This window comes from Gadus macrocephalus, chromosome 23, assembly GCF_031168955.1.
Source record: "Gadus macrocephalus chromosome 23, ASM3116895v1".
In the NCBI taxonomy this organism is placed as follows: domain Eukaryota; kingdom Metazoa; phylum Chordata; class Actinopteri; order Gadiformes; family Gadidae; genus Gadus; species Gadus macrocephalus.
Window position 1 is genome coordinate 12,491,106 of NC_082404.1, and position 13,898 is coordinate 12,505,003.

General features: G+C 45.9%; 1 protein-coding gene across 1 annotated transcript in view; it reads left to right on the plus strand.

The window, feature by feature from the left end:
- Positions 1-13,898, plus strand: part of ctnnd2a (catenin (cadherin-associated protein), delta 2a) — a 140,550-nt gene that overhangs the window by 53,209 nt on the left and 73,443 nt on the right. Inside the window, 6 exon segments of the mRNA XM_060045775.1 lie at positions 4,314-4,371; positions 5,435-5,681; positions 6,301-6,415; positions 7,298-7,430; positions 13,022-13,047; positions 13,049-13,199. Coding sequence (XP_059901758.1) covers positions 4,314-4,371; positions 5,435-5,681; positions 6,301-6,415; positions 7,298-7,430; positions 13,022-13,047; positions 13,049-13,199 — 730 coding nt within the window.

A 13,898-nucleotide genomic window follows, 5' to 3' on the forward strand; every position in this document is an offset into this window, starting at 1 on the left:
GAGAGGGAGAGAACGAGAGAGAGAGAGTGAAAGAGGTGGGGAGATAGGAGGAGAAGGCATGGATTATTTTGCAGTGCCGTGCTTGTGGAGAGAAAGGTCCCAATTACTCCTTAGCCTACAGGAGCCAATTACTCCTAACTCTATTTTCTTTAACCTCGGAGAGGTGGGAAAGCACACACACAAGCACACATTCACATTCGCACACACACACAAACACACACGCGCCATACACAAACACATACACACACGCACACACACACACACACACACACACACACACACACACACACACACACACACACACACACACACACACACACACACACACACACACACACAGACACACACACACACACACACACACACACACGCATGCATGTACACACGCATGCACGCACGCACGGCACGCACACGCATGCACAGAGCAATGCACGCACATGTGCCATACATACAGTGTTCTACTACCCACATACATTAGGTGCGTTTCCATCCCCCTGATTTTATGCGAACTTTGAACTATCGAATCAGTAAACGGTGATGGAAACACCAAAATTCGCATAAAAATCCTCTAATTCGCAAAAAGGTTTATCCGCTCGCTTGAGGTGGTTTTTGACAAATGCGAAAGAGAGTAAATTCGCAAAATTGGAGATAGAAGTAGCGAACTTCGAACACACAGGACTGATAGCCTTTCCGATTTCCGCATAACGACCGGCCATAGCAACCCTGCCGACATCAATGTCATCACCCTGCTCCACTGCAACCACTTGATGGAAACGCACCTAATTCGAATAACTTTTTTGCGAACTTTCTAAAGATTCGCATTACCTTTTAGATGGAAACGCAGCTATTGACACACACATACACAGGCATAGACATGCACATAACCAGGGCTATTTAAATAAGATTATCACACCTATGAAATATATCCATACATTTATGCAAATAATGAACATCTGCTGCACTATGTGCTTTGGCTATATCTGGTAATTTACAATGCATGGTCAGAAGACTGTGATGACCTTTTCTGCACACGCCCACTGATTACAGCAGGATTTAGAAAAGGAGAGCTCCACTTTAAGCATCCACAGGGGCCTTGTGTTTATACACACATCTAGTTTAAGAGCCAGCAGGTGAGGATGGGCAAACCAGTTTTTTGTGTGGCCGCACGGAATGAAAGAGAGCAATGATGGATGAAATGAAGAAAGATGGAGAGGAAGGAAGAATGAAAGAAAGGAACGTATCTGTGCGCTCCGTTCCATTTTGGCCGTCCTCCTCTCTTCTCGTCTTAGCTCACTAGCACTCTGTGTTTGTGTATGTTTGTGTATGTTTGTGCATGTGTGTGTGTGTTTGTGTGTGCGTGTGGTGTGTGTGTGTCTTCACTGTGATGTGTATGGCTTGTCAGAGCAATGGGGTCAGTGTTGTCAGCCACGCTTGTTGCTCCTCAATGGCTTCATGTAACTCTGCTGCTTCTGGGGTAGCAGGTGCTTCTTTTACACACACGTGTGTGTGTGTGTGTGTGTGTGTGTGTGTGTGTGTGTGTGTGTGTGTGTGTGTGTGTGTGTGTGTGTGTGTGTGTGTGTGTGTGTGTGTGTGTGTGTGTGTGTGTGTGTGTGTGTGTGTGTGTGTGTGTTTTCCTGAATACATGCCTTTGCGATATTTGCATGGGTACTCCTCCTATTATTGTAGTGCGACTGAGAGAGAGAGAGAGAGAGAGAGAGAGAGAGAGAGAGAGAGAGAGAGAGAGAGAGAGAGAGAGAGAGAGAGAGAGAGAGAGAGAGAGAGAGAGAGAGAGAGAGAGAGAGAGAGAGAGAGAATGGTGGTGGGGTGTAGTTTAGCTCCCGGGTTTGGTATTTATATATCTAAGAGGCAAATGATTTAATAATACAAAGCTGTCACCTCAAACCCCCAGTGACATGGAATACAGGGAGGGTGGCTCATGGGATTACAGACCATGTACATGAGGAAGACCTCCCATTCACCTGTCCCCTCTGCTTGTCCATCTGCCCCTCCATTCAAAATCCAATCGGTCTGTTCTCTTTCTTTATTGCTGAAAATATATTCCATAAAACCATCTGTTGCACAATTCATCATCCACTCCACCTTCAGTCCAATTATCTGTGCAGGTTCAGATTTATTTTGCTTTATTGTCCATCAGGATTGGCAGAGAATCCTCTTTAGTCCTGCTCAGTGAAAACAAACAAGCAAAAATATTCAGCCATGCAGAATCCACCCCTCCATTCATCCACCCCATCCATCAATAAATCTATACATCAGCCTTACTCTGGCATCGATCAGCCCCTGCACGTTTTGGTCTGCTGGTGCTAAATAGGGATGGGATATTTGTCTGTGTTTGTTTTCATTGATTTCTTATTATAGGGGGGTGGTGTGTTGAGGTAGGGGGAGAAGTGAATGCAGCTGGGGGTAACGGTATGGTAATTCTGCCACATCCACATTTAATTTTTATTTGTAGTCTCCCAAGGTGGCCGAATTTGGAGAGAGGGAGGAAAGACGATTACGTTAGAGGCCTAGTTAAACTGACTAAAGGATATTGTGAGAAAAGGCTCTCCTGAATGACTCTCTTCTGTCGTTATCAGTTACTCCTTTTGTCTTTATGTGGTTGGACGTTGGACCTTTACTTTAATGGAGACCTTCTAGAGTGTCCCCATGGGGATTTAGGTACTGCTAATGCTACAACCTGGATGTTTGATGGGGTCGGAGACGTGTACGATGAGTTGCTTCAAGCTATCCTTTCTTTAATCGTTTTATTAAAAAAAAAATTGTCTCTGGATTACTTATTAAACATCCATCTATTCATCAAAATTGAGGATATTCTATCAATGACAGTACTCTGTTATTCCCTTGTATGTTATTTTGACATAATTAGGGAGGCTGATGAAGAGGAAGAGGTCATATTCAATTCAGGGTTTGGGAAGAGGGCTTGGCAGTTTGGGGAATCCTGCCATGAGGACAGGTTTAATACAACCGTTACTTACGTATAACCCTATCATGGCATTTTCATCTAAGTATAAAGAGACCATTACTGCCGATTTTAGTAAGTACAGAAATGGCAATACGGTGTATTTAAATCTGTGAGTTTTCTCATATGCTCTGCTCTCTTTCTCTCCCTCTTTTCCGAATGGTTATCTCACGCAACGGGCCATTTCCATCGGGAGGGGAGATGATTTTAATCATACATTGCCTTCTCAAAACAGGAATCCCATACGCACGCAGTCGACAAAATCTGTCAAACACAAATAGACAGCCTATCTCTCGCACACATTGGATGTTCAATCTTTACGCGTTATTATACATTCGCATGCTAAATATAATTTTTTGTTTACTGCCGTACCAAACCCAAACATCTGATTTGCATACTAGTATATCTCCCGTCAACAGATGCGTCTCTATGGCTGAGGAATGAATGGCTTTTGTGATTCTTGGGTGCTGGCAGTCTTGCGCTTTCAGCTATATTGCTGCAGAGTTAGTTGCAGCAGCACCTATATGCTGTTAAGTGGTGATCATGTTTCTCAAGGTCGGAGAGGGATTGTGTAGGCCTGCATAATGTGGGATGGGTATGAGCTGCTACCACTGTGCGCTCCGGGGTTGAATAACACAATCTGAATCACCTTGGGCCGCATCACGCTATAAGAGACTCTGCGAAACGTTAGCATGGGTTCGGTCGTTGCAGTCTGTGAATCAGCGCTAAATGCTTCCAGAGCAGAATGACGGGGCGGATCTCGATCGTGTTATAACGGTTCTAACGTTGTGAGGATGAATTGTTTTAAATTCTTAATAACTCAAATATATATATTAATTGTCATCAATAGAAAAGCAGATATAGTTTTTATCAGGGCATGTCTCATCTCATAAGATGAGACAAATCAAATTTTTATTTGATTCAAGCTACTTATATTACGATGCTAGGCTGTAGACAGATGAGCAAGCCATTAACTGCTATGCAAGGTGCTACAGTAAGTGTTTCTAACTAACAGAATGAGCAAAGAGAGCAGGGGGACCTGCCTAACCATAACTTTTGTTATCTGTGTCGCGGCCAATTAGGTTGTTCTCTGTGAGAGGTTTTAATGACTCACTGTCCCTTAGCCATGAGGCCCTTTGTCCCTCAAGTCAGCTTATTGTGTCTTATTGTCTGGTTTGTTCTCCTTTCTTCTCCTCCATATCCTTCCCTTCTCTGCCTTCCTTTGCTCATAAAACCCAACCCCTTTTTCCACCGTACCTTCCTCCATCTCCCCCTCTCTCCCCCTCCCTCTCTACCCCCCCCACCCCCCCCACCCCCACCCTCCCCCCATCGCCAGGTGACATCCAATCGCGTGGCTCAGCAGCAGCAGCAACATCAAAGTGGGGCGGGGCCAGGTAATTGAAATAAAATGTCTTTCTACCCTTTGTTCCCACAAATATCATATCAAATATCACCACCACAGACACTGAAATGAGGATGATGTTGATGATACATTTCTGTGCCTTTACATGGGATACCATGGGAAAGTGTTTCTATGAACTTCATCTGCACTACTTCCTTAATATAGCAGAATTTATGGGGGGAGACAGAACAGAACAGAACCAAAAACTAAAAGGCCCGGAGTAACGCCTTGTCTCGTGTTTCGTTCTAAAATTTCGATATTCTACTGAAAATAAACCAAAATTGTATTAGATGTCAGACATTGACGGGCCGTCAGCGACATGATTGAACTACTGTGAAGTGAGGGAAAGTGAAATGCCCCCCTTTTTCCCAGGTTTGAGCTATTCTGGAATCAGCCTTTACATTGATAATCTAAAGAAGTCTGATTTGTGTGAATTCTTGTCAGCTTCTGTGACGACGAGTGCCTAGTCCTTCACAGAGTTAGAACGTCACAGAGAAAGCGGAGGCGGTGTGGCTGAAGCCGTTTTCATGGTGTCTGGCCCTATCTCTCCAAGTAGACATATCTAAACATCTCATCATTGCTCTGCAAGCATATACACAGCATGCACACAGGAAATACAGCATTTATTTGCTGTGTTTGTAGACCCACTAACATTGAACAGCCCAGTTCAGTTTCGACCTAAGGGACCATGGTAAAACAATATCTATTCATTTCATCCACCTTTTATTTACAGTTCTGGCGTTGGTACTGAAGCGTTCTGTTTTCAAGTGTTTTGTGTTAACGTTGGACCACGGAGGCTCACAGAGTGGCGAGGCCACGCAGGGAATACACGCATCATAGGCTTCAATTCCCCCTCATTCCGACTCTCGAACCATACCGCGATATATATATATATATCCCGTAGCCCAGCCGCTAGCCTGACCCCGTCGTAGCACGCGAGCGCGTCTGCCATATGGCCATGCGATTGCGTTTACCCTTCTTCTCTCGCGCTCCGTTCACTCAATTCCATCCCTTCGTTCATTCCCTCTTTCTTACTCCCACTCCGCCCCCCAAAGGAATCTACTACTCCAGCTCCACCTTACCCAGCCAGCGTGTGAGCTCCCCACTGTCTGCTGGGGGCGGCGGCGGCGGCGGCGGCGGCGGCAGCGGGGGAGGGGGGCCGGGGTCCCCCAGCAAGCTGCAGAGGCTGGGCTCTTCCTCGGACGCTCCGGGCTACGCCACCACCCAGCGCCTGCCTTCCTCCTCCTCCTCTTCCTCGCCCAGCAAACAGTCCCCCATCGGCCGCCTGGCCAAGTCCTACAGGTATATACCCGCCGTGGGTTGCGGGTTCCGGGGGTCGCGGCGCGTGTCTTTGCTGCCTGCCTGGAGGAAATAGGGGGGTTGAGGGTGCGAGAAATGTAATCGGGGGGTGGGGGGCAAGGATGGTGAAGGGGGGGGGCGACAGGATGGGGGGGGCGGGGGGGCGACAGGGGGGAACATCTGTTGTAGCGTCTCTGGTGGGTTTCATTTTATTCGGGCTTGCTGGGCTAGCATGTGGTTGGATACCGAGGGACAACTAGGCACTTTATTTGCACCGCAGTGGGACGGACACACACACACACACACACACACACACACACACACACACACACACACACACACACACACACACACACACACACACACATGCGTGCGCACTGCGCAGACACACACACACACACGCACACCGTTGATCTTATCATAGACACAGACCATACGCAACACTGCCGAACGGTATCAGTAACAGAAGCACAACAGTGATTCCCTGACTGAGGCCAATGGCTGAACAGCCCATTCTAAACAGAATGATTGCAACACATTCAAATGTAAATAGGAGACACCTCTCCCCACCCCCCGCCCCCACCCTCCCCGTTTTTGTTTAATTGTTTTCCTTCACTCCCAGCACCAACATCGCCGTGACGACAGCGGGAGGGGGCGTGTCCCCTCATAGAGTGGCTTCTCCACCCAGCTCCGCTGGAGGGGGAGGGGCTAGTGCATCATCATCCCCCCTCCACCAGGTAAGAAACACACATGGCGTGTGTGTGTGTGTGTGTGTGTGTGTGGGTGTGGGTGTGTGTGTGTGTGTGTGTGTGTGTCTGTGTGTGTCATGCAAATACATACTCACGCTATCATTAGGATATGTGCGCACACTTTTAGTATACTTTGGATTCTTACTGTGTTTCATATTATTTTTCATTTCAATCTATTAGTTCACGTTAATCGCCTGATAAATTCCAATACCCATGGTTGAATTGATGAATGGATAAAAGAGGGGGGGAAGTGGGAAATGATCAGCATAAAAGTATAATGCACTTATTCCAAAGCAGCCACAGCAGTAAAAGTGTCAATGGCCGGTGTATACTTACCTTAAAAACTCATTATATTGGCAGGGCTGTTATACTCAGCAGGAGTTATGCTATTGATTCAGCAAAGTGGTTGGGGGGTGCTGCAAAGAATACCTTACTCCTCTATTAACCCGGTTTCTTGTTTTTTCATATCACTCACACAGTTACCAAGGTTTCATCATTCATTTGAAGTGTTCCGAAAAACGTAACATGAATAAGGGTGTTGTGTGTTGTTATTTTAAGACTTTAGGGTGTTTTGGGAACTCAATGTGAAATCTCTCAGGGTGTGGATAGCGAATAGCGTAACCATGCTAATGCTAAGAAACAAGTTTGCTCATTGCATTTTAAGACTATTTGGACAAGAAAAAATATAATAAGTAATAGGCTTTTTTAATGATACAAATATGTTGCATTATTTATTTAAAATAAACAAAAAAACGAATTTAACTTTGACGGGGAAAGCAGCCATTGACAGCTCATTCCAAAGGCTGCTCATATTAGCGGCGGGGGGAGGAGTAGGGTTGCTTGACCTGTGTTCCCTCTGTGTTGCCGTAGATGAGTTCAGGCATAGGGAGTTATGCCACACTGTCTCCCAAACGCCTGGCCGCCCACCACGCCTCCGACCAGTACAAGATCTCCCACGAGCTCTACGCCACCGCCACACTGCAGCGCCCCGGGAGCCTGGCAGGTTAGAATGCACACACACACACACACACACACACACACACACACACACACACACACACACACACACACACACACACACACACACACACACACACACACACAGACATGCATGCACGGTCATGAAAGCAATTTGGGAGAACTGAAGTAAGCTTAAAGAACATTAACAAGGTCCCTTTGCTACAAGACTCACACAAACACACACTCACACACACGCGTGTGAGCGCACACACACACACATAAATCCTCACATTTCAAACCTGGACTTGAGGTTAAGTTAACCAAAGAAGTGGAAGAGGGAAGGAACAATGGCGGTGTTGTTTGATTAGCTGGAATCCCTGAAGTGTTTTGTCCTCACCGTCTGACAGAACGTTATTTCTGGGTGAATTTCTTAAATAAGCAGCTGCTGCATATGCAAGTGAATAGAAGCTTAACCTTCACTAGGATGGAGCATTGGCTACAGGCTATTAGCGTAATGCTAATAGCCTTAGTCATTCTTCCTGTGTTTTTCAATGACATGCTAAAGAAAAAAGGAAAGAAAACATAACTGTTGAAATAGCAGTTTGTGGCCAATGAGCTGAAAAAATTTGGTCACGGCCTTGTCTCTGGAGTAAAGTGTTTTATGGGTAGTATATCTTGTAGTAAGCTATGGCCATTGTATCTCGTTGCCTTGCAGTACAGTGAGTGCAATCCCATCAGAAACTGTTGAAGCTTTAGTATAGGACATATTTGTAGTTCTTTCCTTTGTACTTCAATCTTTTGTAGTTCCTCAGCATCACAATATACATAATTTACTTCATATTATGAATTTTATTCATGCAAATTTCTTTGATCTTAACTTTGTTACCCTCATAGCTCTCGTAGTCGAGTTGGCTTTTTTATTCTGTTTGAATTCACAGTACAGACTCTGAAGAGATAGATATGACGTCAATAAAATAAGACTTTGTTGATATAGCTTTAAGGAAAAGATGCAACTTATTTAAACTCTTGGGAATCCCCAGAAATCTGTGGCACTAGATACATCTCTGACCATGAAACAGCACGACTTGTTTAATGACCTAGTTTTCCAATATAGATTTAAACAATGGTGCGTCACAGCTACAATATATGTAGTTCTGTGGAACTGTATTTTCAGTTCTTGCAGTACTGTTGGTCAGACTGAGGTTTTTACAGGATTTCTTTCATTCACAACAGTTTTAAAAATTGAGTATTGAACAATGTTATCATTGTGAATGGTAGCTGAATGGTCAATGAGCCAAGGATTCAGACGATTGTTATACTTGCAATTTGTTACAGGAAACTCTCGATTTGTACCCACGTTTCCCTCTCAAAGGGAACAATTATTCTCGGCTTGCCCTTCTACAGTTTGAAATAAAAAAAATAAATTAAAAAAAAGCTATTTATTTATTAATCCTCTGGAGTACAGTGAGATGTGCTGCTCTTCTGCTTCTGGAACTTTAAGTGCCGTTGATGGAAAACATGACCTCCAGATGCCCTGAAGGCATCTGTCGGTTCCCAGCCAGGGGTCCACCCGTTTCTGAAGAGTGGAGATCAACAAGGGAGAAAAGGAATGAGACCGTTGCCTGATGAGAAAACGAGTCTCATGGCATGTTTTTCTCCCCGCTATAATTGGCAGACCTAGTTCAAGTGCGCTTGAATGTGAAAGTGCCTCACAAACCGTTTTGAATTTCATTCACCAAAACACACGGCATGGGATGGGTTCGCCGAGTGAATGCATTTAAAAACAGTTTAAAAGTGTTTTGGCAATCGATTATAATCAATGAACTTGAGATTTGCCAAAGAGGACTCTCTTACTTTTTGGATTCCGTTATCACTCCCAGCCTATCTGGTGTGAGAAGGACATTCAAACGAGCATGTCAACATTGAGTACGTAAGGCCAGAGTTTGAGGACATTTTAACCCGGCATCTCAAAGCCAAAAGACGCTTTTATTAATCTGCTAACATCTATCTAACATCTTAATTATTTGGTATATAAAAGGGGACTTAACTACAAATATGCCACAAATTGAAAGAGACGGTTGTCCACAAATGCCCTCTCGAGCCAGAGTCTGCATATGACAGTAAACAAGTTGCAAGTTGTGAGAAACAAGAGGAGAATGAAACATTTAAGAGCATGCAGCAGACTGGAGGCTGAAGTGGTTGCGCAGAAGTGTTATCGACAACTTAACCATCGACCGCATCAGGCACAGAGTATTCTCCGGCTTGTAGCTGTAGCTGAAGCTGCATCAGAACCCAGACATGGCTGTCTCCCCCACCCATCATGGAAAGTGTGCGTGGGAAGTGTATGGATTGCCTTCCTTTGCTGCTCAGTACTCATATCAAAGATGGAAGGGGAGGGGAGTTGGGCTGATAAATGAAGAGTAGACTTTGATGAACACTGATGTGGAGTGGAGCAAAGAGGGAATGATTGTCTCTGTTGAATATGTATCGCCGTGGAGAGATGCAGATTTGCATGTAGATGCCGTTAAACTTGTTACCGCTGCTCATGCGAAAATGAAGGAGCCCCGAGGTACTGTTTTATCTTTTGTTTTGGCTTTTACTTTTTTCACACTCTCATTTCTCGGGCCTCATTTCCTGACAATGTGAAACCTCGGATAGCTCTGTTTCTCTCTTTCTTTACTTTTATCCCTCTCTTCTTATCGCTCTCGGTCTCTCTCTTTTATTCTGTCCCTTTTTATATCTCTCTCTCTCTCTCTGTGTTGTCCACATGAGCTCCGCTCGTTGGTTGATAGAAAGAGGTCAGTGCCTCAAAGAGTCTCGTTTGAGTCTCTGATGGGACCAAATGATAAAAAGGGAAATAAATAAATATTTCAAATAAATAAGTAACTCAACTGGACTCCCCCGGACATCAAAGAGGTAGACTTGGGAGGGAGGGAGGAGAGAGAGAAGGCGAATGAGCCAGGCCATGCTATGTGTGTCCGGGACTCTCATTAGTGACCCTACATGAAAATTATGACTCTATCTCTCTCTCTCTCTCTCTATCTCTCTCTCTCTATCTCGCTCTCTCTCAACACTATGCATTAGTGACAAGCTCTTATTGCTGCAGTGAAACTCAATTCAGTCCTAAACACCGGCTACTTTATGACATCCCTCTCTCTCCCTCTCTCGCTCTTGCTCTCAGTCGCTCTCTCTCCCTCTCTCTCTTTCTCTCTCATTCTCACTCTCCCTCCCTCGATCTGTCTCTCCCATTTTGGAGAGGCTCCATGGGCAGTGGTCTGTTAGGGTTGGTGTGTGGGGGGGGGGTGTAGCTCGGTGGGGCCGGGGGGAGAGAGACGAGAAACACTTGCCTGACAAGCTCTGGTTTCCTCCTCTCTTCCCCTTGGCCACCGTTGCGTCTCAAATCTGGCCTAATGGTGTGGAAGAGAGATGCACACTCCACCGTTGTTGGTTCGCACACAGGCCAGGCAGGACTCTGGCTCGGCCATGCCTCCCCAGGGGCTGGCCTATAGCCCACCCTACCCCGGCCAAGAACCCACTGACGTTTGTATCTTCTCACACAAATGGGCCGCGATCCAACATCCCCCTTAATGTACCAAACCAAAGATCATACCGTCTCTATTATTTATATGGATAATTATCTTTGCGTTTCTGTCGGACACCGTCATGTCCTGTGGGCGGGCACGTCTTGGGTCATGCCAAGATGTCTGTCGTCTTGGCTTCAAAGTGGCTGTGCGGCTGGCTGTTATGGTTGAGATGATGTGTTGGGAGGAGACTGAGGCTTGGGTTAAGAGTGCATGAAAGCACACTAGCCAACGTCTACGCCTGAATGGAGGCCCTGGCATGCTATGCTGTTTGATCAGAAAGTGTGCGAGTTATCGGTTGGGACACTTCAGCGTAAGAACCCATTCTCTCAATCTCGCTATCGCTCTCTTTCTATGATTCTTTATCCCCCCCCCCCCCCCCCCCCCCCTCCTCCCCCCACACACTTTCGTTCTCTTCCTCTCCTCTTCTTCCTCATTTGCCCCCTTTATCTCTCTCCTCTTTCTTTCTTTCTTTCTTCCCTTTGTATTTCTGACTCACTTCTCGTTTGTCATTGTTGTGGCGGTCTCTCTTCTCTCTCTGCCGGTCTCTCCCTTTTTCTCGCCCATATCTCTCTCTCTCTATTGCTCTCTCTCTTTTTGGTAATTGTTTGACCGGCGTCAATCTGTCCGTCTCGGGTTCCGGTCCTCCAAGGGGGGGCGTGCGACGTGTTTGAGTCGAGGTTGTCTCATCTGTCTAATAGCGCTCTGATGCTTCAATTTGTCCCGCCCCTGTCATGATCAAACGACCCGCTAGCCAGCGCTCGTTCCTGGGGGCACGTGGTCGTGGGCATCCTGCCAAGTCACCAGCAGGGGTGCGGGGGGGGGGGGGGGGGTGGGGGGGGACTCCGCATCTCATTACCTCTGAGCTGATGCTCGGCAATGTGCAGCGGCGAGATTAAAAACATGAAATACGACAGAGAACAGAGCAGTGCGGCGTCTTCCTCTCTCTCTTTCCCTCTCTCTCTCTCTCTCTCTCTCTCTCTCTCTCTCTCTCTCTCTCTCTCTCTCTCTCTCTCTCTCTCTCTCTCTTTCCCTCTCTCCTCCCGCTTCTATCTCTCTCTCTCTCTCTCGCTCCCTCGATCTGTCTGTCCAGCCATCTCCCTCTTTTCCATTTTTCCCGTCTGTTTCCTTTTCTGCTGTCGCACTCATTTTTCTAAATGTGCAAAAAGAAATCTGTTTCCATTTTTCCTTAATCGCCTATTTCATCGGCGTGGTTGTTTTCTCTATCTCCGGATTTCCTCCCTAATGCCATCACTCTTTGTGTCTCTCCCTCTGTCTCTCTTTATCTTCGTCCTTATTGTTTCCTTCTCTCTCTACCTCCTCTCTCTCTCTCTCTGCCTATCTCCCACTGTGTGTCTCTCTCGCTCTCACCCGACTCTGTGTTAATAAGAATATGCATGTCACTTGGACCTCTGTCACACTCGCTATCAATAAAGCGAGAATGAAAGAGTAAATCATATTACAATAGACTGGCGGTGATATCGCAGAACACCGACAAATTGGGGTTGCGCTCCCACGTTGAATAGATGCGCCCCTGTAGTTACTCAGTTTGCCTCCTTTATCTTCTGTTGGGGGGCTCGGAGGGATGGTGGGGACTGGAAAAGTGATACTTTTGATGACTCCTTTTGGGGCTCTAGTCATCCTTCGTTCCCCCTCACCTCGCGTTGTCCATGTCATTTTCCTGACTCTTTAATCTCAATCTTTTAATCTTTACGGTCCTGCCATCCATTACATATTTGTTAACGTGCAATCCTCTCCTTTCCCAAGCTCCCTGATCACATGCCTGTCTCACATTCGTCATACTGTCAATCTGTCCGTTCCTCCATCTATCCGTCCATCTGTTCATCCATCATCCTTTCTTCACTCCTCCCTCTGTAGCGTGCCTCTATTAGTCTCGTCCACCCGTCCACAGCTCCATCACAAACGATATGCATCCGTCTAACCTCTCTCTCTCTCTCTCTCTCTCTCTCTCTCTCTCTCTCTTCTCTCTCTCCTCTCTCTCTCTCTCTCTCTCTCTCTCTCTCTCTCTCTCTCTCTCTCTCCGCCGCTCCAGGGTCCCGGGGCTCCTACAGCAGCCAAGCACAGCCAGGAGCCGCCCCTCCGGCCCCTGGGCTCCCCGGAGCACCACATAGACCCCATCTATGAGGAGCGCGTCTACCACAACAAGGGCCCGATGAGAAGCCTGAGCCAGAGCCAGGGGCCCGACGGGGGCCCCTACCGCAACAACACCGGTAAGACACTGGTCGTGTTGCTTGCTGTTGTTCTTGCCAAAGTGTTTATCTGCCACACATGTAAACAGACCCGTGAGGCATTCAAAGTCGTCTTTCATTGTGAGCTAGCATATTTTGACAATTAGCTAATATGACGCGCCAAGGAGAGGATTATTGCATTAGATAAATGCATGAGTGATCGTAAAATAATGTTACTCATGATAACAATAATAAAAATTGAAATATGTGTAAACTCATATTATATCTTCATACAAAATACACATGACTTACCGCACAAAGTGCAATGATAGTCAAACTGTACATGAGGGACCACGTTTAGCCTTTGAAGCCTAATTCGTGGTACTGTAAGGTTCATTGCATAGTTAGCATAGCTTGTCACATTGCTTCCATTGCTTTCCAAACCCCTCTTCATCGCATTCAAATAAAATGATGACGCAAGTAACTTGCCTACTGTGTGCACAGATCGAACACACTGTTATTTAGTATTTACTTTGACTGTAATCTGCAGATTAAACAGACCTATAAAGAGCATTTTCAGCGACAGCTACTAACATCTATTGATTAAATTGCAGAATTTTACTTCCTCTCTCTGGGAAAAAAAGAGAATAGATTGTTGTATTTACTTTGTAACACCCACACTTCATATCAGTATTTCAACAGAAATCTAATCAAAGCCTAATAAAAACGCTAATGAAAGAT